At 39.3% G+C, this 27,072-nt stretch overlaps 1 protein-coding gene across 1 annotated transcript; it reads right to left on the bottom strand.

Moving 5' to 3' along the window:
* Positions 1-3,475: 3,475 nt before the first annotated feature.
* Positions 3,476-6,697, bottom strand: LOC140892562 (senescence/dehydration-associated protein At4g35985, chloroplastic-like). Its single transcript, XM_073301490.1, has 5 exons — positions 6,087-6,697; positions 4,868-5,001; positions 4,599-4,765; positions 4,381-4,465; positions 3,476-3,801 (listed from the first exon to the last, which is right to left on the bottom strand). The coding sequence occupies exons 1-5, from the start codon at positions 6,675-6,677 to the stop codon at positions 3,636-3,638; spliced, it is 1,143 nt and encodes a 380-aa protein (XP_073157591.1). The 5' UTR covers positions 6,678-6,697; the 3' UTR covers positions 3,476-3,635.
* Between the last annotated feature and the right edge of the window lie 20,375 nt (positions 6,698-27,072).

Below are 27,072 nucleotides of genomic sequence, written 5' to 3'. Positions count from 1 at the left end.
TGAGTTTGCCTTGTTCCGTGAGCATCCCCAATATATACTCAACATATTATAATTATAAAATATCGATTTGACGTATGGATGTATGTTGTATGTGATCGAATATTCCATTCTATTTATGAATATCATCTTTATCTATTAACATGTTAACAAAAAATATTAGTAATTTCATGAAATATTTGGAATATATAACCAACAAAATACCAATATGTTGTGTCGACGGATGTTGTATGTGCTCGAATTTTTCCTCCGATTGATGAACATTATCTTTATCTGTTAGCATGTAAACCAAAAAAAAATATTAAGACTAAAACACCAAAATTTCATAAAGTACTATAACAATACCCATGTATCGTGAAGAAAACTGTTGCAGTGGAGTCTCAGTGCTCAAACTCTCGTTTTTTTTCTTTTTCTCACAAACAGATTGTCTTGCTCTGAAATATAATATTCCAAAATAATTTGCATTGTATCCTCAATCTTAGTCAATCTTAGTCAATTTCAAGATTAACCTCACTTTCTGAAAACATTCTTTCTAAATTGGCTTCCATTTGTGACAATTTTTTATCAATGTATATCTATTGTCATGGGACTGAACTGAAGTAGATGCCGCAACATTTACATTCACATGTGTATGAGATGGAAACTTTGGTGCTTCATGTGCACGAAGGGATGGCTGCTCGGCATCTGACTGTGTATTTGGCTCTATTGCAGGTGTTTGAATGCAATATACATCTTTTCCTTCCATTATGTACTCCACAATTTTTCCGGTGATTGCATCTTTCGATGAATGATTAAAAAAATCATTCAAAACATAAGCAGCAGAGACCTCTTCCATCGTAGGTCTCAACAAACCAATAATATCCTACAAATATATTTTAAACGCATTACTTAAGTATAAGGTATTAACAAATATACTAATAAACTAATACAATTTAAGATATTAACATATATATGGACAAACTAATACAATGTATGTTATTAGCATATAAATAAATAAATTAATCCACACATTTGTCAATTTGTTAACTGCATCAGTAACGTCACTAAGCGATTGATCTTTTTTTTTTAGTCCATTTATTTGACTTCCATCGATACATGCGAGGTAGCGGAATGTTATATATGTACCTCTTTCTTAGTTGTAAAAACATATAAAATCACTGGAATGCATTCATATGCCAATTTTTACATCACAATACATAACTGAAAATATCAATTAATTAACATTATAAATAATTCATATTAAAACAATGATCTTATTTACCTGAAGAGGTTGGATGAAACCACTCATATTGAAGGTGGCATTCTCTATGCATTTGTGCTTTGCTCGAGCCTCAATCAATTGTTGCTCATTTTCTACTAAATATTTTTTCAAACTACCAATAGCTTCTTTGAAAGCAACTCTACCCCAAGGATATTTATTAAAACCATATATATCATTAATAAGATAAAGTAGCTTATCATCTATAGATGAATCACACTTCTCCTTAATTGGCATAGAAGTCCACCAACAAATAACAAACAAGCTAATGTGATTTTATCCATATTCATTGCAATTAAAGAACTACCAACCATCTCTTCTAGTTTCGCAATTACATCCCTCAATAAAACTATACTCACCCCAGGAAAATATATTTCATGAAAATCAGTACATTCTTGGAATGGTGGAAAAGTCTCGCTACAATCCTGTCATGTTATCAGACAATATTCATATAATGAAAACTGAATTGGTCTCTTACAAACTACCAACCATAATTCATCCTTGTTTTTCGTGCAACCCGTCTTCACCATAAGATACCATAAAATTTGACTCCATGCTTTGTAATCTTTTGAACAAGTAATTAAATTTCCAAATTGTATGTTCTTTACCATGAATTCCATCTCTTCTGGATTTAGACTATTCATTATTATCTCCGATATTTCTTTATGATGTGCTTGAACTGTTTAGTTTGCACTTGAAAACCTCTTTTTTGGGAGATAGTTGAGTATATATCTAAGTGTACCAGCGTTTGTAAGAAAAAATAATATCAAAATGATATCAATTTTAAGATTACATGATAGTAAAAAAAATAATAACCGTCTCACCCTATTCGTAATCAAAATAGAACCAAAAGATGGTCTCTACACATTATAAAAAATGATCTTTGTAGACCATCTAATGGTCTCCAGAAATTAACCATCCAAAGGTTGTTTAAGAAAAAAGATGGTGCACATCATAAAAATGGTCTCCAAGACACTTATCTTTTTTCCTTCTTTTTTTTCCTTTCGTTTCGAATGGAAGAGTTGAATAAATCAAAAATCCAGATGAGGTTCATGCATGGCCAAGAGAAAATGTGTACATTATAAAAATGGTCTCCATAAAAATAGTCTACATAGACGGCCTTTAGAAACTACCCAATCTTGAGCCAAAACATGTAAATAAACTAGTGCAAAAAGTATCTTAAACCATTGAAAGGTCTCCAAAAATCATCTAAATGTCTCTATAAGCCAAAACCTCTATAAGCCAAACTAGTCATAGCAAAATTAGGGAAAATCACAGATATTTCAAATTGAACTAGTAAAAATCACATATATCTTCAAATCAGACAAAACATCACCCAGAAACTATTATAAACAAATTTCACAATATTTTTGCAAAATAGGTAAATAAACTTACAATAACTCTTTCATTCGACATCGGAAGTAGCAATGGTCGTGTGATGGTGAAGAAGACTGCAGGCTCTCGAAGAAGATGGTTGTGGGAGGAAGAAGATGGCCACACGCCACTGGAGTGTCGAATATGTTTTCTGGAGAATGATATGGAAGAATGGAGGAAGAAGATGGTCACATGAGGGTGGAAGATGGTTTCTGGAGACTGATACTGAAGAAGAATTTACGAGATTGAGAGATCTTCTAAGTTTTGAGCGTTAATAATCGATAATAGTTCGAATTAATTGTTAGGTTTGTGAGTCAAATATTTTTAACAATTTATTTAATAAAAGATATTTTTGTAATTTAACAAATTAAGGTAATTTTTTGAAGTGATGATGGGCGAAGGTTTTATTTTTATTTTATGGTGGTATATGTATTTTTTTTATGAAAGTTTTGATTTTTTTTTGTATTAATTACTTTATATAAAATTTACACTTGTGAAATCAATAACTAAAAATTTTATTAATATGTTTCTACTAATATTTATTTATGACATGAAATTTATAATTAATTATAATGATTTTTATTTTTAATATTTATTTATTTTTATTTGTACTGAAATAACCCGCGGGCCGGTCTCTAAACCCTCAATCCACCATGAGTTGGATTGGGTTGAGGATTTTCGGCCCACCGAGATGATGAGTCTGCCCGTCCTCGATTAAGCAGGTTTTTGGTGGACAGACTCGCGTCTGACCGCTCTAAATATCGCTATATATTTTTTTCTCACGTAATTTTACTCCTACTTGGCTTGTAAGTGGTGCGGGATTATATAAAATTATAAATCCCTATCTATTCCTTCTCGAAATGGAAGACAAAGTACAAGGAGGGAATTATTTCAAAACTTCCTAATTTGGTATAGTCTAATAAATTATCACACCAGTTTTTTGGTACATCAAGAATATGATAATAAATTTGAGAATTAATTCCGAAATATATGGTGAGCCATAATTTTATGGCTTTCTGTAGTTTGCTGCGTTCTTGACTAGTCCCGAGGGTACCGCGGATGAGGCGGGGTTGATGGCCTTCCGTATCTTGAATACATTCCAAGCAGTTCCTGCACAATGTCCTGCAGTGGCAAGTGCATCCTCTGTTGCCTCCCCAGCACTCTCTCCAAACCTGGAGTTGTTAAGGCACCGTTTGATTTGAGTGATAAGATAAGTAATCCATAGATAAATAATATAATGTAAATTAAAAATAAATAAGAAAAAATAGTTAATACATTATTTGATTTGATGGATAGATTATAATTTATTTGATTTAATTGATGTAAAATTATTAATTAATAAATAGATAAATAATATGACGAAAATAAGACGAAATTGATTGGAATAAGTTATATATTGATTAATAATATATCAAACCAAACAATGACACATTGTTTTAATTTATTAAATGCGCGATGTATAAAAAATGTGTAGATCATTCACCGCGCAACCGAGAGGTGGTAATTGGAACATGACGAGGGGGAGGGGTTACTTAGAGAAGAACATCGCTGCCGAGTCTGGTCTGAGGCTCAGCAGCTATCCTTCTCTCGGTTAACAATATCATCTATAGATAAGCCTTAAGTTTCAATCCGCGTATACAGTTACAGATGTCAAAATAGGTTGGGCTCGCCGGTGATCCGAGGCTTGTGACAAAATTACCCATAAATTAAAGTTTATGGTGCTAATATTAATTTTATGTAGAGTCAGTCACCTTTCAGTTACAATCCTTGTAACTGCACCAGAGGTGGCGGCCATGGCCTGCTTCTCTGCTGCTTCTGCTGCATCCATTATTTTATCTGCCATTTGATGTAATTTACAAAGCACAAACCATTTCATTTCTTCCGAAAAATGTACTTGTAATATTTCATTTTTTTAAAGAAAAGGAAGTAAAATAATTTATAAAAAAAAGGATTTAAGATAACAACTTACTGACAGCATCAAGTGAAGCCACGAGAACCTCTCCAGGAACCATGGATAAGAATTTTTTCCCGGGTCCGGATCGAACAACCGGAGCCATCACGGAGCCACTGGCTACCCCAACAGCATCAAGCATTGCTTTGCTTAATTTTTCGGTCATTTTGGATAGCTTCCTCACCCTTTCGTGTAACGCAAAATTTTAATGGAAGGAGTAAATTAAATAAAAGAATTATATATAATATGGTAGATATATATTGTTCTATTTTTTGTAGTGATAGTACCGTTTCAGGCTTTGGTTGATAGCACCACTCTTTTTCTTGGCAACATTGCTATTGCTTTTGCGAATTTCGTTTGATGGTAGCCTGTTTTTATCCTCCACTGCACGAATCAAAATTGTTTCCCCTCCCATTTGCACCTATTATGAGTGCACATGTTTTTAGGATATTTGTGTAATTCTAAGTGCAATGTGTAACTCTCAATATATATGTAGCATGATCATTTAAAAAATCGGACAAACAATATCCAAATTGGTCCAAAGTTTTTGATCTTCAGGGGAGTAAAGTTTGGTCTCGAAGCATTGACTTAGTAAGTTTTATGAGTGTTAACGTGATGCTAAGTATATATGTTGACATCTTCGAAAATTGTTGATGTATCCGATGTCATATGAGCACATCTACAAAACATGAATAAAAAAAGGAAAAATTATATTTTTTTGGTATTATATATTTATCTTTTTGGGATTTGGTGTCAATTAAATTTCACTTTAATTTTATTTATATATTTTTTTAATTTTTGGCAATTTCAATTTTTTTTCTTTGAGAGTGCTGACATGACACTACACACGTCAATATTATGTTTGTGGCACATTATATAGACCACGTGAGATATATAAATGACTAAAATTGTAAAAATAAGTAAAAGATAGATAATTAAAACTGAAATTTGACAACAAAGGAGATCAAAATCGTAAGGAAGTAAACACATAAGACCAAACATGCAGTTTTTTTTTTTTTTTTTTTTAAAAAAACAAAGTTATTGAACCAAACTTAGACTATTTGGAAGAACCTAAAATAAAAAAATTTAGTGTACTAATTTCATTTTTTAAACAATGTTTTTAAAACCGGATAGGTCGGTTCGACCGTGAACCACTCACCGATCCGATATCTCAAAAACCATTTTTTCTATTAAATCGCAAGGAACCGGTCAAACCCGATCAAAAACCGGTCGGAGCGACCTTGAACAGGTGAACCGGTCCGATCAGTTGAATCGTTTTTTTAATAATTTACCGGTTCACCGGAAAACATTAATTTTACTTAAAAATTAGTATGCAAGTCTAGTCTCCAAATCTACTAACGTGGTGTTTGGAAGAGCTTTTAGACAGCACTTCTAAGCTTTTCATTAACAAAATTTTGCAATTTTATGAAATTTTGTTAATGAAAAGTTGAGAAGTGTTTTTTAGAAGCTCTCTCAAACACTAACTAAAAGGCATTCAAATATTACCTGATTACTGTAAGCATTGCTACATTTGAAGATTCCTTTAACAATCTGGCCAGTTCCTCCAGCAATGGCCCTACCCAGTACGCTATTATACTCATCAATCGCTGGCGCATACTCTTTCCAGTTAACAACTTCTTTCCTGCTAGAAGATGAATTAGCAGCACTTGCGATCAACAGTGAATTTTCTTTAAGAAATGCATCCAGCAAGCTCAAATCGCCCCTTTTTTTCTGCGAAAACGTCACCCCGTAACTCAAAGGCTTGCCATCTTTCATCGGCAAAGAGAAGAGATAATGCAAGGCATCGAGCTTCACCACGGGCTCGTCTTTTGTAAGAGGCCATTGAAGTTCATCGCCAACTTTTATAGTCGTGGCAAGAGATATATTGGAGTCGGATATTCGGAAAACCTCGAAATCTCCATTCGCAAGATCCAATGCGTCGTCTTCGTCCATAAGATGGACCTTGCAATCTTTTATTTTCAGCAAAACTTCATGCATCACGATTCTGTGTTCGGGGATAAATGTTTCTTGCTTTTGCTCGGTTTTTGAAGGCGTTTTTGCTGAAGTTTTTGATCTTTTGAGCTTGAAACAGTTCATGTTCTTGAATTACAATTGAAAAAAGGAATATGGGAAGAGGATGTGCTGATAAGATTGGGTGGAGTTAATGATATATGTGCTGTGATTGATTCCATAATTTCCGACTTTATTCTGTTCTTGTTGAAGAAGTTGATGCCAATATGTTGCTTTCGGCGGATGTTAATTGATAAGGAAAAAAAAAAGTAAAATATTTATTATTATTCGATCATTTATGCTTTGAAATTTTAGTTACGGTGCCGTACTTTTGTTTGTTTATTTGTTTTTTTTTTTTCAATTTAATCATTTTTAGAAATGACAATGATGTGCTGAAATGTGAAATGTTATATCAGTACTTCAGCACACTTTAGTACACCAAATGAAAATAGAATAAACTTTTCATAAATCGAAATATATAAAGCTAAGGGGGGGTGTATTCATTATAAATTTTAAATATTTTTAAGGAGTTTAAAAGTTTATAAATATTGTTCTTCCAATTTTTTTAAAACAAAGTTTAGAATTATTCAATATAGACTTTTATATATTTCATAAAAGTACAATAATATTCAAAATAGATTTTCATGGAATTTTAAAAAGTGAAATGGTAATAAAACTTATTTTTTAAAAAATTTATAAAATTTAAAAGGATTCGAAGTTTTATAAATTTTCAATGATTCTTGTTAAATTCTTTATTAGGTACTCTAAAATTTTCTTCCCATTACTCCCAACGATTTTGATACTTATATCTATCTTAAGACGACTAGATTCTCCTCCCTCACCGCCAGAATTTCTGCCTTTCTTCTATCCGAAAGGTATGAATTTTATTTTATTTTTTTAATTTTAATGTGGACTGATCTTTTATTATAGTTTACGAAATTCTCCTATTTAATTTGTGTGTAAATGGTACTGACGTTTGCCTATATGATCGAAAATATAGTTAATTTTACATTATTATAAGCACTACAACATCGTAGGGCATGATTGGTAGAAGTGAATGAAATAGGAATGGAATGAGCATTCATATCTCATTCCCTACAACCATGTTTGGTTTGGATTTGAAATGGGAATGTCCATTTCCGTTGGAATATATGGATATTCCCAAATTTATAGGAATAGTCATTCCATCCATTTTGGATAGAAATGGTCATTCACACTCCTAATTTTACTCCATTTATAAAATTCTTCCCTTATTTAATTTAATAAAGTACCTAAAATAATAATCATAATAATATTATCATTATCAAATTAATTTACTACCATTTATAAATATAAAATTATTAATAAATAATGATAATAATATTAATAAATAAACAAATAAAACGTTCACTTAATAATAATGTATATTATAAAATATATAACTATCATTATATTTTATTAAAAAATAATTATTTTAATAAATAATAATAATAATAATAATAATAATAACAATAATTACATTCATATTAATAATTATATTAGTTTTATTATAAAGATAATTTTATAATGATTAATAGGCTATAAATAGTTATATTTTTTTATTGTTTTTAAATAATAATTATAATAAATATTTTTGAATAGCTACTATTTTGGATTTTAATGTAAATATTATTTGATAATTAAAAATAATCCGATTCCATTCCGATTTTATTTTTTTGGTACCAATCATTTGAAGAAAATAAACTTATCATTTCATTCCTATTCTTATTCCATTCCAAAGTTGATTTCATTCCAACACTATTCCATTCAAGTATATATACCAATCATGCCCGTAGTGTTTATCCATTTTAAAGTTTGGGAGAGCTCACTGCTATAATTATCATATGGTTTCTACATTTCACATTGTTACTCAGACTCAGTTTAGGCCATCTCCAACCATAATTTTCATATTTTCATTTCTATATATAAAATAGGGGAAAATTATATTTTTGGTCATGTATGTTTGTCACTTTGCGATTTCAGTTCTTTATATTTTTAGATTTCAGTTTTAGTCCGCTATCATTATTTTTTTGGCAATTTTAGTCCTTTTGGCCCTGACGTGGCACCAATTCATTGCTGATGTGGAACTGATGTGTACAGTGACACGTAAGAATTTTCAAATAAAAAGGACCGAAATAGCAAAAAATCGGAACATGCAGGACTAAAATTGAAATATAAAAACATAGAGGACCAAAATCGCAAAGTAACAAACATACATGACCAAATTTGCAGTTTTTTCTATAAAATAGAGATCCATGTTCTCTATTTTAAAAATCTTCTTCAACGCATGTTCTCTAAATTTTATCAAATTCTCTATTTTTTATTTTTTTATATACCAACCATATTATATATGAAATAAATAAATAATTACGCAACATATAAAACTAAAGAGGTCAATTAATTATATCACTACAAGAAAAAAAAGGCTTAAGACAACAGTTAAAAAATATTGTCATATGGGGTTTAAAAATGTTGTTGAAGACCCTGTTGTTAAAAGTCACGCTAAAACAGTTTTACAATAGTAAAAACCTGTTGTCTTTAAGCATTAATTTTAAAAACAAGATCTTCAACAACAGTTTTAAATCCCTACAACAATATTGAAAAACTGTTGTCTTTTTTATTAAAAAAACAAAAAAATTATTTAATACAAAATTTTCAATATTATAAACCACTCAAAATTCAAAATTTTCCAAAATAAAATTTAATATACAGGCTTCCAGTATTATAAATCATTCAAATATAAAAAAATAATCGAATTCTAACTCAATGAATAATAGAAAAAAAATTTGTGCTTCTCGATAAATTTGAAATCCTCCCTTCAACACATGTTTGCATCCCGAGCTAGTACTTATTCCACAACTACATTTTCTTGACTCGAAACTTTCATAAAAGCCGCAACATCTCTTTTCCTTAAATTTATATCACCAAACTGTGAACTATTAAGAAGAAAACAAAAATCATAAACACAATCTCTTATCAGTGATTATCACAACCTCAAGAAATATGAACTAATCCCACTTCATCATCAAAATCAAAAAATATGTGAAGTGTTTGTACTACCTCAAGAAATCCCCAAGAATAGACAGAGTACATCAAGCAAGGTATCAAAGGGACGACTTAACATGCTGTTGACCTGACAAAACATCTTGGTCATACCAAATTTCCAAACACATATTACTTAAACTCAATGGTTTGAACAAAGTAAACTGTTTCCCTATAAGAAACAAAACCACCAACAAGAACGTGAAGTGTTGGCATATTCTGGAAAAAATAGAGAAAATAAATAACAGAACATGATCAAAGAATTATGTAATGTAGTGTATCTGAGAGATTTGCGACCAAAGCATTTGAATGATAAACAAAAAAGGAGATCCATGCAGGAACCATAAAAAATGATATAAATAATGTCACAAAACCACCACTCAACCCATATAAGAAACAGAACCACCAACAAGAACATGGAGTGTTGGCATACACATACACGTGTGTCTCCTTTTCCTTTCTTTTCAACTTCTCATTTCATTGCAGCTAAGGATATATATATGGATAGTATATATGAAGAAAAGGATATTATATTATTATTTACTCTTCATAGGACATAGGTTAAAATTAGTGTTCTAAAAAACTTGATTAAACCTCGTTTAATCTCGTTTAAGTTTGAAACTTCTCCAAAACGCCTCGTTTCGGCTAAAAACGGTAAAAAAAAACTCGTTTCGGCTAAAAACGATAAAAAAAGGTCAAACACATGGTGATCATGTTAAGTGTCATTAAATACGCTTAAGTGCAATTTTTTAAAATACCAAAATTGATTAATACCAAAATACGCTTAAGTGTCCATGAATACAGATCCTCCCGAGTCTGGTTCATACTGATCGAACCATTCTCTCCTTGACGTCATGTGCCACGTCGCTCCTGAATCTATAATCCATGCATCAAAAAATTTGTGTCTGCCTTCCGCAACTGTTGCTGCTTCGCTGAATAATATTTCACCACTGCCTGAAGTACTGGACATATTTCCTTGAGATTCTTTTTCGATGCTCTTCGTACACTATCTCTTGAAGTGCCTTTTATCGCCACATTTAAAGCAGTAAATATTCTTCTTTTTACTTCTTGACTTGGATCTACCATATCTGTGGCTCCCACTGGAGTCATGCTCCATCAATATTCCTCTCGTCATCGGTAAAGCTTCTGCTTGCTTCGACGTTGCCAACATATCTTTCTTGTTCCTTCGTCGACTCTCTTCTTCAAGAACCACAGTTAAGACGTCGTCAAAATTTAAATTAATCAAAAGAACATTGTTGGTAACGTTGATGATGAGATGATCGTATGAATCCGGTAGACTTTGAAGTAGAAGCTCCGCACGTTCTTTTTACTCTATTTTATGCCCCATAGACGTGAGCCGAGAAAATAGAGTATTCAATGTGTTGATATGATCGGTCATCGATGAGGATTCCGCCATCCGAAGAGTATAAAGCTTTCTCTTTAAGAAAATCTTGTTGTGTAGTGACTTGACCTCATACAGTTTTGTCAAAGTATCCCAAATAACTTTTGCGCTTTTTATTTCAGAGATACTTGACAATACTTCATCCGCTATTGCCAAGTGCAAATTGGCAACAACATTGTGATTAATCTCATTCCACTTTTGATCATCCGTGATCTCCGTCGGTCTATCTCCAATAGCTGCCAATCAATGCTCCTTTGCTAGAATTGCTTGCACCTTAAATTTTCACAGCAAAAAATTGCTCCCATTGAACTTTTCTATCTCGTATTTTGCCGACATCTTGACTACAAGAATCCTGCCTTATAAAATCTTCAAAAAATCTTTTCTGATGTGGAAGATCAGTCACAGCTGCAACCACAGAGCATACTCAGAATTTTAATAAATTTTATGCCAAGGCTCTGATAACACTTGTTGGTCTCAGGTGCGGCATCACGAGATAGAAACTATGAAAATTGAAGAATAATAGACACCAAGATTTATGTGAAAACCCCCAAAAATTATTAGGGTAAAAACCACGGGCAAGACCAAAAGATTCCACTATAATATTTGGAGAATTACAACATCTCTCTGTGTTTCCAAAGAGACACTCACTCTCTTAAAACAGGAGAAAACCTATCTCACAAATATATATATAGAGACACATTCAAATGTATTGAATGTTATTTAAGGAAGAGAACTCAGAATGGGATGGTTTTAAAAGTCGAGGGAAGAGCTCTATTTATAGAGCTCATTCCTCGATCTGAACCTACAAAAGCAAATTTAAATTTGCTTTTGCTGCCTTTGGATTTGCACGTGTCTTTCATTCAATTGGTTGCAAATCCATCATCTTGCCACTTGCTGCCACATTTGTCCTTAACGTGTTTCAGACTAATTTTTCCAAAGGCTACCTACCATTGACCAATTCCTCCAACATGTGTTGTCATATTTGATGGCCAATTCTGACAACAATTACAACCATGTTCAAACGAGATTCCGAAGCAACAAAGATAAATCAATTGACATAACCATTCCTGAACCAAATCCTGAACTTTTGAAGACATGTATAGATCAGCAACAACATGAAGTAATTACCTGACTTTCCAAAAAAATTCCACCTTCAATTTGTTTCAAATTATTTTCTCTTAATGTTGTTCCACTACTCACAAGGTCCACAATAGCATCAGCAATCCCCATCTGAAAGAATATGAAACAATCAGCAATCATTTTGCAAATAATGTTTAAAATCTTAAGAGAAACCGTCCAAGCTGAACAACAAAGACAAACCTGTTCTTGGTTGACGTGAGCTAACTTTCATATAGTAAATTCTATCGCTTTAGTCAGTAGTTCAAAAAATTAATATATATGTAATAATATGTAACAGACCCAGCTTCTTCCCTTGGGCATTTTGAATCTCATTTCACCCCATAGAAAATTTCAGATATTTTTGTTTCTTATTTTAACCAACGAATTTTTTACATTGTCCAAATTTGCTATCGTTCATCTCAAGGTTCTTATCTATACCTTAAATGTTTTGCTAATGGATTTGCATAGTGGTATTAACGTACATGGCTCTTAGATTTTCAGGAACTCTTGGTGAGAAATAATGTTAACATGATGAGTCATTTGAATGATAAGCAGATAAAACATAAAACAAAAACATGATCTGGCATAGTGGCAGATAAAACATAAAACAGAAACATGATCTGGCATAGTGGTAAAAGGACGCACCCCTCCAAAATACTTCAATACGGCTTAACACTGTAACGAATTTTAGTTGTTTGCTGAAAACATGAACTAGTTTAGGAGGACGCACTCCTCCAAAATACCTCAATACGGCCTAACACTGCAACGAATTTTAGTTATTTGCTGAAAACAAGAACTGTTTTAGGGATTTTGTTCGTACCTAGATGCAGGGCAGTCGAACATCTTTGCGGCGCTGTACTGTGGTGCCGATGCTCAAGGAATGGGAGAAATCCCCTCCCAAGTAGAATTCCTCTCCCAAATTACTGTTTCATGGCAGGGTGCTGCTTCAAATAGGTAGATAGAAATCCTATGACCCAAAACATAAAAAGCCTGTAGTGACCCTGCATGGAATCACCTACTAACTGGCAACTAATAGCATGCAATAACTTAATAAAGCAAAATGCTTAACAGAGTAAAAACGTGCGGAAACATATCCATAATTTACATATCAGCTTAGTAAAATAAGTCTAGGCTTAATACTGTAGTGATACAACCATATCGAAAATCTTAAAAGTAAACATTATACAGCTAAACAAATCTTGCTGTATAAAATCTCATCAAGGCTCCAGCTCCCTAGTTCTGCCTTGAACCACCAGCTCCGTCCATCCTGCGACCTGCCCCATGAAATAGGGTGTCCAAGATAACAACTAGGACGTGAGTGCTAACGCCCAGTACATGGACATGAGTAAACATATGTATATAATGCATGCAACATGATGACTGGTAAAGGGTCATTCGAAAAGTCATGCTCAGTACCGGCGCCACATGAGTGCTGCCACCGCACGGATCAACCTCTGGGTGCAACCACACTCGTCTAGTATACCAAAGTAGATAGACATAAATGCCCCCGCCGTCGCGGTACTCTCAGTGACAGACTATCGAGTATAGAGCTGAGCGGCTCTATAATCACGTATAACAAGGTATAGGCTCAACGTGTATATACACATGACATATGAATATGGAAAACGGTAAATCATACATAATGCTATATAATAATGCCAAATAAATGCAATATATAAACATGTATACTCGCTGGCAATCTCAGTCAATGTGTACATACCTAATACCGAAGTCTGAATTAAGCTGGAAAAAAGACAACCCCTAGCTGTCCTAGGTCAACTCCCGACCCGACCTGGTCTTAAGCCCGACCCGACCTGGTTTCTTGGTCCGACCCCGAACTATTCCTTCCCGAGCTCCCGAGCTACTCTTTCCCGAACTCCCGAGCTACTCCTTCCCGAGCTACTCTTTTCCGGGCAGAGATATGAAGTGAGATGGAAGTGTGTGAAAATTCCTGAACCATCAGCCCCTATTTATAGACAAAATAAACTAGGGTGTTCGGTATTCTCGAGTCGATGTCGAGACGTCCGAGCTCATGTATGCACGCCACGTATCAAAGGCTTGAGCTGAGTCACTATCATTTTTGACAGCTCATGCTTAGGCGCCAGCAGTCACACATGCAAGCGTCCACACACCTGCCTGCCTGTCCTTGAGGGTTCAGGCTTGTTTTTGTTGACAAGTGTTCATTCCCGACCTGAACACAATGTGCTCTTCCCATGACCGAACACTACCTTGGCCTTGCACAACACTTTATTGAACTCCTAGACCCGACCCGAGCTACAAATTCTCTTGGCCGAGATCTTAAGTCCAAACCCTCCATTTTCTTGAGCACCCAAGTCCCGACCCGAGCCATGTCCTTCCTTGGCTGAACCCCTCATGGCCGAACCCTCCTTTGGTTCCCATCATGACCGACCTGAGCCCCCAAAGGAAGACCCGAGCTCAATCCAAGCTCCATGCCCGAGCTCTAGCTCAATGCCCGAGCCCTAGTCAAAGTCACACACACGGCCAAGCTCTTGATGCCAACCATGTCCGACCCGAGCCACTCATGACCGACCCGAGCCCATGGTCAAATCCATCAACCCTAGCTCATTCTCATACCATGTGTTTTTGATCTTGACTTGTGCTCTGGTTTGTTTAATTAATAACCCTTAATCATGTTTAACATATTATTATCATAAAATGGAATCTGAGTTACTACATTCTCCCCACCTTTAGATATTTCGTCCGCGAAATAAAATCTAAAGACAAATTAAGATAACAACATGAAACATCAAACCATGTTTTATTACAACAACTGTAATTACATCTTTACATGGTAATCAAAAGTACAAAGCAAACAACTCAGGATATTTTGCTCGCATACGACTCTCTGTTTCCCAAGTTGCTTCTTCAATGCCTCGACGCTGCCACTGTACCATCACAAGTGGTATAGTCTTGTTCCGAAGAACTTTCTCCTTCCTGTCTAGGATACGGATTGGTCGTTCAACAAAAGACAGATCTGGCTCTAGCTGAATATCAGTAGACTGAATCATATGAGATTCATCAGCTATATACTGTCGAAGCAACGACACATGAAAAACATTATGTATACTGGAAAGAGATGGCGGTAAAGCCAAACGAAAAGCAACATCTCCGATCTTCTCCAGTATCTCGAAAGGCCCAATATAACGAGGAGACAACTTGCCTTTCACACCAAATCTCATCACCTTTCTGAAAGGTGATACTCGTAAAAACACATATTCACCAGGCTCGAAATGAAGTGGCCTGCGGCGAATATTAGCATAACTGGCTTGTCTATCTTGAGCAACTTTGATCCTATGCTTGATCAAATCTACCTTGTCTACAATCTGCTGCACCAATTCAGGACCCTCGACTTGTCGTTCCCCGACTTCATCCCAAAATAACGGAGTACGACATCGTCGACCGTACAATGCCTCGAAAGGTTCCATATCAATACTACGATGATAACTGTTATTGTAGGCAAATTCAATCAAAGGTAATTGATCTTGCCAAGATAAGCCAAAGTTCAAGACAGAAGAACGTAGCATATCCTCCAATGTACGAATCGTCCGCTCTGACTGCCCGTCAGTCTCCGGATGATATGCAGTGCTCAAACTCAGAGTGGTACCCATCGCCTGCTGAAAACTACCCCAGAAACGTGAGGTAAATCGCGGGTCTCTATCACTGACTATGCTCACTGGAATCCCATGCAATCGCACTATCTCCTGGACATATAAGTGTGCCATGCGATCATAAGAATACTCCCGGTTGTAAGGAATAAAGTGTGCTGATTTCGTCAAACGGTCAACAACGACCCAGATAGCATCACACTGACGCGTAGTCATAGGCAAGTGGGTAACAAAGTCCATAGTCACGTGTTCCCACTTCCATTCGGGAATCTCAAGATTCTGCAGTAATCCACCTGGTCGTCGATGTTCAGCCTTGACCTGTTGACAAACCAAACATCTCGAAACAAATTGATATACACTTCGCTTCATCCCTTTCCACCAGAATCTAGTTCGCAAGTCCTTATACATTTTCATACTTCCAGGATGAACTGATAATCGACTCCTGTGAGCTTGAGAAAGAATATCATTCCTGAGCTCCGCAATATTAGGTACAACCACTCGATTAGATAAGCACAATAAACCATCTGCCTGAAAATGGAATCCAGCTGTATTAACCCCATTGGCTAGACGTGCCAAACGCTGAGTCTTAACATCAGATATCTGAGCATCTCTGATCCGAGAATATAATGCTGGCTCAGATAGAATAGTATACAATCGAATCCCATTTCTCCCTTTCCTGTGCTTGAGCGTAAAACTCAATAAACAACACTCTTGAATCATATGAGATATTTCATTAGTCTGAAGTGCAGAAAGTCTCACCTGCCGACTCAAAGCATCAGCAGTAAGATTAGCAGAACCTGGATGATATTTGATTTCACAATCATAATCCTTCAGAAGATCCATCCAGCGTCTCTGTCTCATATTCAACTCTGCCTGAGTGAATAAATACTTCAAACTCTTGTGATCCGTAAATATCTCAAATTTCTCGCCATAAAGATAATGCCTCCAGATCTTGAGCGCAAATACAATGGCGGCTAACTCGAGATCATGCACTGGATAATTATTCTCATGCGTCTTCAATTGTCGAGAAGCATAGGCAATAACATGTCCATGCTGTGTCAGAACACATCCTAACCCCTGACCAGAGGCATCAGTATAAACAACATAACCTCCTGATCCAGAAGGTAGAGCTAGCACAGGTGCAGTAGTAAGACGTCTACGCAGCTCGTGAAATGACTCCTCACAATCCGAGGACCATATAAAGGTAACATCTTTCCGAGTAAGCTGAGTCAAAGGCCTGGCCAACTGTGAAAAATTCTCGATGAACCAACGGTAATATCCAGCTAGACCCAAGAAACTACGAATCTCAGCAACCGTCGTCGGTCGAGACCAGTTCAGCACTGCCTCTATCTTACTGGGATCAACAGATATTCCTTCACAAGAAATCACATGACCGAGAAACACTACCCGATCAAGCCAGAATTCACACTTGCTCAATTTCGCATACAACTGCTTTTCTCGTAACGTTTGCAAAACAATCCTCAAATGTTGTGCATGCTCATCCTTGTCATGAGAATAGACAAGAATATCATCAATGAAGACGATGACAAATCTATCCAGATATTCTCGAAATACTTGATTCATCAGATTCATAAAGACTGCCGGTGCATTCGTCAAACCGAATGGCATTACCAAAAATTCATAATACCCGTATCTGTGCAGTTGTAGAAATATCTGAGTCTCGTACCCTCATCTGGTGATATCCCGATCTTAGATCTATCTTAGAATAGACAGAAGTACCCTGTAGTTGATCGAACAGATCATCAATCCGCGGCAAAGGATACTTATTCTTGATGGTGACACGATTCAACTGCCTGTAATCAATACATAATCGCATCGATCCATCCTTCTTCTTGACAAACAAAACAGGTGCTCCCCACGGAGAAACACTCGGACGAATATATCCCTTATCAAGCAGATCCTGCAACTGCTGTTTCAATTCCTTCATCTCTGACGGTGCCAGACGATAAGGTGTTCGGGATATAGGCGTAGTTCCTGGTACTAGATCAATACCAAATTCAACCTCTCGAACCGGAGGAAAACCAGGAATCTCATCAGGGAATACATCAGGAAACTCACTGACTATCGGTAGCTGATCAATACCCGGACTACTCATGGACATATCAACTGCATAGATGAGGTAGCCCTCCCCACCTGACTCCAAGATATGACATGCCTTCAGAGCCGAAACAAGTGGCATCGTAGGTCGCGCACCCTCACCATAAAAATACCAGCTATCACCCTCATCCGGATGAAACTGAACCAGACGCTGATAACAATCCACAGTAGCGTGATACAAAGTCAGCATATCTATTCCCAAAATACAATCAAAGTCCACCATCGCTAATATCATCAAATTAGCCGATAACACGTTACCCTCAAACTCTAGAAGGCAACCCATCACTAGACGCTTAGTCACTACCTCCTGCTCTAACGGAGTAGATACAACTAAATCCATATCTAATGATACATAAGGTAATCTATGTCTCTTGACAAAACGGCTAGAAATAAAGGAATGCGATGCTCCAGTATCAATTAAAACAAGTGCAGGAATACCACACAACAAAAAGGTACCTGCCAACATGCGATCGCTTCCCTCAGTAGCCTGGTCCTGAGACAGAGCAAACACCTGCCCTTGAGTCTGTGGATGGTAACCAGAAGAAATTTGTGGTGCTGGCTGCTGACGTGGAAAGGTAGAAGCCTGAGATCCAACCTGTGATCCCGATCCACTAGCAGAACCCATGCGCTGAGGACAATCTCTCCGCAGATGTCCCTGCTGACCACAAATATAACAAGCACCAGTAGCTCTCCGACATGAAGCTGCAGGATGCTTCCCTCCACAGTGGCTACAAAATTCCTCCTTCTTCTTCTTCTTCCCGAAACGGAAAGTACCTCGTGAACCACGAGAACCAGACGAAGTAGTAGGAGTAGAAGAAGAAGACGTAGGTCCAGATGGCACAACAGATTGAGCTCTAGGCTCAAAAGATCCACTTGGCTGTGCTGACATCATCAACTGTCCCCGCCTATTGCTGGTCTCCACAAGACGGCAACGGTTCACCAAAGTCTCATAAGATACCGGATCATCACAAACGACAACTTGTGAGTAGATATCTTGGTTCAAGCCTTGCAGAAAGAGATCATACTTCGATGCATCACTTTCATTGATATGAGGACTGAAAGGTAGCAGATCAAGAAATCGTTGCTGATATTGATCAATAGTCATTGATCCTTGCCTCAGAGTAAGCAACTCCATAGATCGTGCTTGGCGAACAGCCGGAGGAAAATACAGTTTCTGGAACTGCTGACAGAAATCCCCCCAAGTCACCTGTCCTCTCTCAGTACGTGCCTGAGCAGCCTTGGCATCCCACCAAAAACGTGCTCGATCCTCTAGAACGAATTCCAGAACTTCCAGTTTCTGCTCCTCAGTGCACTCGAAAGCTCGAAACGTACTCTCGAGTTTAGACATCCAACTCCGTGCCTGTTCAGGATTCTCGCCTCCCACTAAGGGTTTCGGTCCTACCTGCATGAACTTATTAATAGTATAGCGACGTCTACCCTCATGAGGACGATGCTGATCATGACGATGATGACGATGATGATGACCACCTCCCTGGCCAACACTACCGTGACTCTCGTCAGCCATATCCTGAAAAGAATTGCACATTAAAAATCCCAAATGCGCAAAAATTATTTAAGACTAATTCTAAATCCCAAGTACTAATCCCAAAATCTAAGCATGCTCTGATACCAAAAATGTAGTGACCCTGCATGGAATCACCTACTAACTGGCAACTAATAGCATGCAATAACTTAATAAAGCAAAATGCTTAACAGAGTAAAAACGTGCGGAAACATATCCATAATTTACATATCAGCTTAGTAAAATAAGTCTAGGCTTAATACTGTAGTGATACAACCATATCGAAAATCTTAAAAGTAAACATTATACAGCTAAACAAATCTTGTTGTATAAAATCTCATCAAGGCTCCAGCTCCCTAGTTCTGCCTTGAACCACCAGCTCCGTCCATCCTGCGACCTGCCCCATGAAATAGGGTGTCCAAGATAACAACTAGGACGTGAGCGCTAACGCTGTAGTGACCCTTACCCGGATCACCTACTAAACAGAACTTTAGGCATGCAATTAACTTAATTAAACAGATATCAGAATAAAACTGCGGAATCCAATAATATACAACCAAATCGAATAGCTGTATAAACCCAAACAATAGCAATAAAACCTAGACGAAGCTCCAGCTGGCCAACCACTGACTAGCCCCTCCTGGATCCACCCTCCTCGTTCAATTGCAAACCTGCCCCATGGAATAGGGTGTCCAGAAAATACAGAGTACGAGACGTGAGCATAAAACGCTCAGTGCGAGAGTATGAGTATACATGCATGCAAAGTGAACTCCCTATAGACTCGAGGTCAAAGATCAGATAACAGAGACAGACCGGGCCCTGGTATGTAGCACGCTGTGCCGTCGCTTCAGGAGGTGGCTCCCATACCGAGATAACCGTGGAAACGCCGGACCCAAATCGATGGAAGTCCATCCACTAACAGGATAGGGTACAACCCTACTAACAGACATCTCGAAGGAGATACAGCAAGATGCAAATGAATGCAGCATAATATCATGGCATATAAATCATGCAGTCACATAATACATGCATACTCAGTCAGGATATCTCGAACAGTACTTTCGTACCTCAAAAACAGTGCAAGCTCTACCAACTCTAGGTCCACGCCTATAGTCTGCTCTACACTGCCAAATGATACTACTATCATTAAAGTGCTCTAAAAGCCTTAACTAAGCTATTGCATACTCCTAAATATTTATAGGGAGCAAAAGCTATACCTTCGTCCGTCGTTAGCCTTTTGATGTCGGTGCCTCCAGAACTTGGGCACAACTCCGCTACGACTACCGAACGCCTCTCCGACCTCCGGACCAAGCCTGAGAAGACTAGAACAGCTCCAAAAGGACTAGAAAGGAAAGGAGAACTCGGAATTGGAAATTGAAAGTGAAGTCTCGGCCTTCTATTTATAGACAACGATCGGAACTTCCGATCCTTGATCGGAACGTCCGAACCTCGATCGGAACGTCCGATCCTGCCATCGGAGCTTCCGAAGATCTTATCTGCCACGTGTCAAAATATCACTTGATGACTCCGGATAGGGGTGATCGGAGCTTCCGGTCCTGAACGGAGCTTCCGATCCAACCTCACGTCATGCCTGACGTAATAACATCGGTGCCTCCGATCGCTCATCGGAGCTTCCGATCCTGTTCGGAGCTTCCGATCGTGCCTTCGGAGCTTCCGATCCGTCCGATACCTAATTCAATTAATTAGCATTAATCCTTTAATTACTCAATTAGGGTACGGGCTACTACATTCTCCCCCACTTAAGATATTTCGTCCTCGAAAACAGATCTTAAGTACCGAATGCAAATACAGAAATCAGAAACATTCTTTATTCAAATCAAACGTTTACAGAGTTTGCAACTGAATACAACTTAAAGAATGAAATCAAAACAACTCAAGATGGTCTTTACGCATCCTGTCCTCAAGCTCCCAAGTAGCTTCCTCAGTGCCTCGGCGCTGCCACTAAACTAAAACCAAAGGAATGACTTTGTTCCGTAAAACCTTATCCTTATAATCAAGGATGCAAAGAGGTTTCTCAACATAAGTCAAATCCTTGTCTACCTGAACCTCAGATCGCTGCAGAATATGAGATTCATCCGCCACATACCGTCGCAACAGAGATACGTGAAACACGTCGTGAATGCTGGATAGATGCGGTGGCAAGGCTAGTCGATAAGCCAAATCGCCAATACTCTCCAAGATCTCAAACGGGCCGATAAATCTGGGAGACAACTTGCCCTTAAGGCCAAATCTGAGAATCTTGCGGAAAGGTGACACTCTCAGAAACACTTTCTCCCCGACCTCGAACTGCAAAGGCCTACGCTTGATATTAGCATAGCTGGCCTGACGATCCTGTGCAGTCTTAATCCGTTTCTTGATCTGATCAACAATATCTATCGCCTGCTGGATAAACTCCGGTCCTTCAGCCTGTCTCTCCCCCACTTCTTCCCAGAAGAGTGGAGTACGACAACGTCGCCCATACAACGCCTCAAAAGGTGCCATCCCAATACTAGTGTGATAGCTGTTGTTGTAAGCGAACTCGATCAACGGCAAATGATCCTGCCAGGCTGAACCAAAATCCATGACGCACGCTCTAAGCATATCTTCTAACGTACGGATAGTGCGCTCTGACTGACCATCAGTCTCCGGATGATAGGCTGTACTCAAACTGAGAGTAGTACCCATCGCACGCTGAACACTCCCCCAGAATCTAGAAGTAAACCTGGGGTCCCGATCGCTGACAATGCTCACAGGCACTCCATGAAGTCGGACGATCTCCTGAATGTACATCCGTGCCATGCGATCCACAGAGTACTCTCGGCTATAGGCAATGAAATGCGCTGACTTGGTGAGTCGGTCCACCACCACCCAGATAGCATCACAGTTCCTCGGGGATACCGGCAAATGGTTCACAAAGTTCATAGTGATAAACTCCCATTTCCATTCAGGAATAGGCAGACTGTGAAGCAATCCTCCAGGTCGTCGGTGCTCTGCCTTGACCTGTTGACACACCAAACATCTCGAAACGAACTGATAAACACTGCGTTTCATTCCCTTCCACCAGAAACGAGTACGTAGATCCTTGTACATCTTGTTGCTTCCAGGATGAATACTCAACTTAGTGCGATGTGCCTGAGATAAAATCTCCTCTCGCAACTCTTCATCCTGTGGAATCACAAGCCTACCAGACAAACACAGAAAGCCATCTGACTGATAATGAAATCCAGACGAGCTACCCTCGTTAGCTAGACGAGCTAAACGCTGGGTCTTTGAATCAGACATCTGAGCATCTCGGATCCGCGAGTACAAGGCTGGCTCAGATAATATCGCAAACATCTGGATACTCTGCATACCTTTCTTATGCTTGAAGGTAAAACCTGAAGTACAACAGTCACTGATCGCACTAGACATCGAACAAGTCTGAAGTGCGGATAGTCGCACCTTGCGACTCAAAGCATCGGCGGTGAGATTAGCAGCTCCCGGATGGTACTTAATCTCGCAATCATAGTCCTTAAGCAAGTCCATCCAACGTCTCTGTCTCATGTTCAATTCTGCCTGAGTGAACAAATACTTGAGACTCTTATGGTCGGTGAAGATCTCAAATTTCTTGCCATAAAGATAATGACGCCAGATCTTCAAAGCGAACACAATGGCTGCCAATTCCAAATCATGGACTGGGTAGTTGTCCTCGTGAAGCTTCAGCTGTCTAGAAGCGTATGCGATCACATGCCCATTCTGAGTCAGGACACAACCTAACCCCTGAAGAGAAGCATCCGTGTAAACTACATACCCTCCAGATCCTGACGGTAATGCTAACACCGGCGCAGAAGTCAACCGCCGTCGAAGCTCACGGAAATTCTCCTCACACTCGGAGGACCACTCGAAATCCACACCCTTGCGGGTAAGCTGCGTCAACGGTCGAGCTAACTGAGAGAAGTTCAGAATGAAGCGACGATAATACCCTGCTAGACCCAGAAAACTACGGATCTCAGCAACTGTCGTTGGACGCGACCAATTAAGTACCGCTTCAATCTTGCTTGGATCAACAGAAATCCCCTCCCTAGATATGATATGGCCAAGAAAAACCACTCTATCCATCCAGAACTCACACTTGCTCAGCTTGGCGTACAATTGTTCATCTCGAAGAGTCTGCAGTACTAACCGCAAGTGAGAAACATGCTCTTCTGTATTACGCGAATAAACCAGGATGTCGTCAATGAAGACCACGACAAACTTGTCCAAATACTCCCTGAAGACACGGTTCATCAGATCCATGAATATAGCCGGCGCATTAGTCAAACCAAATGGCATTACTAGGAACTCGTAATGTCCATAGCGAGTACGGAATGCAGTCTTGGCTACGTCCTGATCACGGACTCTCAACTGATGATACCCAGATCTCAAGTCAATCTTGGAGTAAACTGACGTGCCCTGCAGCTGGTCAAACAAGTCATCAATACGAGGCAACGGATACTTGTTCTTCACAGTCACTCGATTCAGCTGCCGATAGTCAATGCACAGCCGCATCGACTCATCCTTCTTCTTCACGAAGAGAACAGGAGCTCCCCAAGGAGATACACTAGGACGAATGTACCCCTTGTCCAACAGATCCTGTAGCTGATTCTTCAACTCACGCATCTCTGACGAAGCCAGACGATACGGTGCTCTAGAAATAGGCGAAGTACCCGGCATCAACTCTATGCCAAACTCGACTTCCCTAGCAGGAGGAAAACCCGGAATCTCATCAGGAAACACATCTGGAAATTCATCCACAACAGGAATGCTCTCTATCCCAATACTCTCAGCGGACAAATCAACTGCATAGATAAGGTAGCCTTCCCCGCCAGACTCTAGAGCTCGACAGGCTCTCAAAGCTGATACCAAAGGCATCGGGGGTCGCGCTCCCTCACCATAGAAAAACCAACTCTCACTCCCTTCCGGATGAAAGTGTACTAATCTCTGATAGCAGTCCACTGAAGCTCGATAGGTAGTTAGCACATCTATTCCCAGAATGCAGTCAAAGTCGTCCATCGCCAGGACCATGAGATTCGCCAACAGAACGTTCTCTTCGAACTCTATAGGGCAACCCATCACTAGACGCTTAGCCAAAGCAGATTGGCCCGTCGGAGTAGAAACAGACATCACTACGTCTAGTGCAATGCATGGTAACTTATGCCTCTTAACAAAACGTGCACAAATGAAGGAATGAGATGCACCAGTGTCAATAAGTACAAGAGCAGGTATACCATAAAGCATAAATGTACCTGCGATGACTTTCTCATTCTCCTCCACAGCCTGATCATGTCTCAAGGCAAAAACCTGGCCAGAAGCTCGTGGCCTCAAATGAGAACTCCCAGCAGACTGTCCCTGCGACCTCTGCTGTACGGTAGCCTGAGAACCCGATCCTGAACCAGAACCAGAACCACCTCCCCCAGACATTGAACAATCTCTCCGGATATGACCAGTCTCTCCACAACGGAAACAAGCTCCAGAAGCTCTACGGCACTTGTCGGATGGATGGTTCTTCCCACAGTGATCACACTTGTCCTTCTTACCATAACGGACAATACCTCCAGAACCAGAGGAAGAAGAAGATCCAGATTTCTTGAAAGTTTGGGCATGGGGACCCAAAGAACTAGCAGGTCTCGACTGAGAAAAAGACCTGTTCCGCCGAATGCTGTCCTCTGCCTGATGACAACGGCTCACCAAACCCTCGTAGGACATGTCGTCGCCAACCGCCACACGGTCATGGATCTCAGGGTTAAGGCCCTGAAGAAACAGATTATACTTCATCTCTGAGCTATCAGCAATTTCGGGGCAATAGGATAGCAGATCAAAGAACCTCTGCTGATACTCATCGATAGACATGGTTCCCTGTCGCAGACTCAGTAGCTCGCCTGCCTTCGACTGTCGGAGTGCAGGAGGAAAATACCGCTTTTGGAAAGCTGTGCGGAACTCGGCCCAGGTGGCCACTCCTCTCGCCGCAACAAAAGGTGCAGAAGTAAACCTCCACCACCTGCGCGCACGCCCATCCAGAAGATAGCCAAGGGTCTCCACCTTCTGCTCATCGGTGCATTGGAAAGTCTGAAAAGTCGTCTCCATGCGGTCTAACCAGTTCTCCGCATCCTCCGGAGACTCACCTCCAACTAAGGGCTTAGGACCCATAGCTAAGAATCGACGCACAGTGAAACGCTCGTCGTCATGGTGACGATGACGCCGTTCTCGACGAGGCTCTCGGTCGGCATCACCCCAACGCCCACCAACACTGCCATGAGAACTCTGGTCGTCACGATTTGACATCTACAAAAATACCTCAAGATGAGACTATATCCCAAGAAATCTTTTGCATGCTCTGATACCATAAATGTAGTGACCCTTACCCGGATCACCTACTAAACAGAACTTTAGGCATGCAATTAACTTAATTAAACAGATATCAGAATAAAACTGCGGAATCCAATAATATACAACCAAATCGAATAGCTGTATAAACCCAAACAACAACAATAAAACCTAGACGAAGCTCCAGCTGGCCAACCACTGACTAGCCCCTCCTGGATCCACCCTCCTCGTCCAATCGCAAACCTGCCCCATGGAATAGGGTGTCCAAAAAATACAGAGTACGAGACGTGAGCATAAAACGCTCAGTGCGAGAGTATGAGTATACATGCATGCAAAGTGAACTCCCTATAGACTCGAGGTCAAAGATCAGATAACAGAGACAGACCGGGCCCTGGTATGTAGCACGCTGTGCCGTCGCTTCAGGAGGTGGCTCCCATACCGAGATAACCGTGGAAACGCCGGACCCAAATCGATGGAAGTCCATCCACTAACAGGATAGGGTACAACCCTACTAACAGACATCTCGAAGGAGATACAGCAAGATGCAAATGAATGCAGCATAATATCATGGCATATAAATCATGCAGTCACATAATACATGCATACTCAGTCAGGATATCTCGAACAGTACTTTCGTACCTCAAAAACAGTGCAAGCTCTACCAACTCTAGGTCCACGCCTATAGTCTGCTCTACACTGCCAAATGATACTACTATCATTAAAGTGCTCTAAAAGCCTTAACTAAGCTATTGCATACTCCTAAATATTTATAGGGAGCAAAAGCTATACCTTCGTCCGTCGTTAGCCTTTTGATGTCGGTGCCTCCAGAACTTGGGCACAACTCCGCTACGACTACCGAACGCCTCTCCGACCTCCGGACCAAGCCTGAGAAGACTAGAACAGCTCCAAAAGGACTAGAAAGGAAAGGAGAACTCGGAATTGGCAATTGAAAGTGAAGTCTCGGCCTTCTATTTATAGACAACGATCGGAACTTCCGATCCTTGATCGGAACGTCCGAACCTCGATCGGAACGTCCGATCCTGCCATCGGAGCTTCCGAAGATCCTGATCTGCCACGTGTCAAAATATCACTTGATGACTCCGGATAGGGGTGATCGGAGCTTCCGGTCCTGATCGGAGCTTCCGATCCAACCTCACGTCATGCCTGACGTAATAACATCGGTGCCTCCGATCGCTCATCGGAGCTTCCGATCCTGTTCGGAGCTTCCGATCGTGCCTTCGGAGCTTCCGATCCGTCCGATACCTAATTCAATTAATTAGCATTAATCCTTTA

Source organism: Henckelia pumila, chromosome 3 (genome assembly GCF_033568475.1).
Source record: "Henckelia pumila isolate YLH828 chromosome 3, ASM3356847v2, whole genome shotgun sequence".
In the NCBI taxonomy this organism is placed as follows: domain Eukaryota; kingdom Viridiplantae; phylum Streptophyta; class Magnoliopsida; order Lamiales; family Gesneriaceae; genus Henckelia; species Henckelia pumila.
Note: the sequence above shows the minus strand (reverse complement) of the source record. Positions and strands in the feature narration are given on the sequence as shown.

Bases quoted from the DNA above. Each gene is read 5' to 3' on its own strand.
- LOC140892562 (XM_073301490.1), bottom strand. From the start codon at position 6,677: ATGAACTGTTTCAAGCTCAAAAGATCAAAAACTTCAGCAAAAACGCCT. The intron at 5,002-6,086 runs GTAATATTTGAA...CACTCATAATAG, and splicing joins GCAATGCTTACAGTAATCAG to GTGCAAATGGGAGGGGAAAC. The intron at 4,466-4,598 runs GTAAGTTGTTAT...ATCAAATGGCAG, and splicing joins GGCTTCACTTGATGCTGTCA to ATAAAATAATGGATGCAGCA.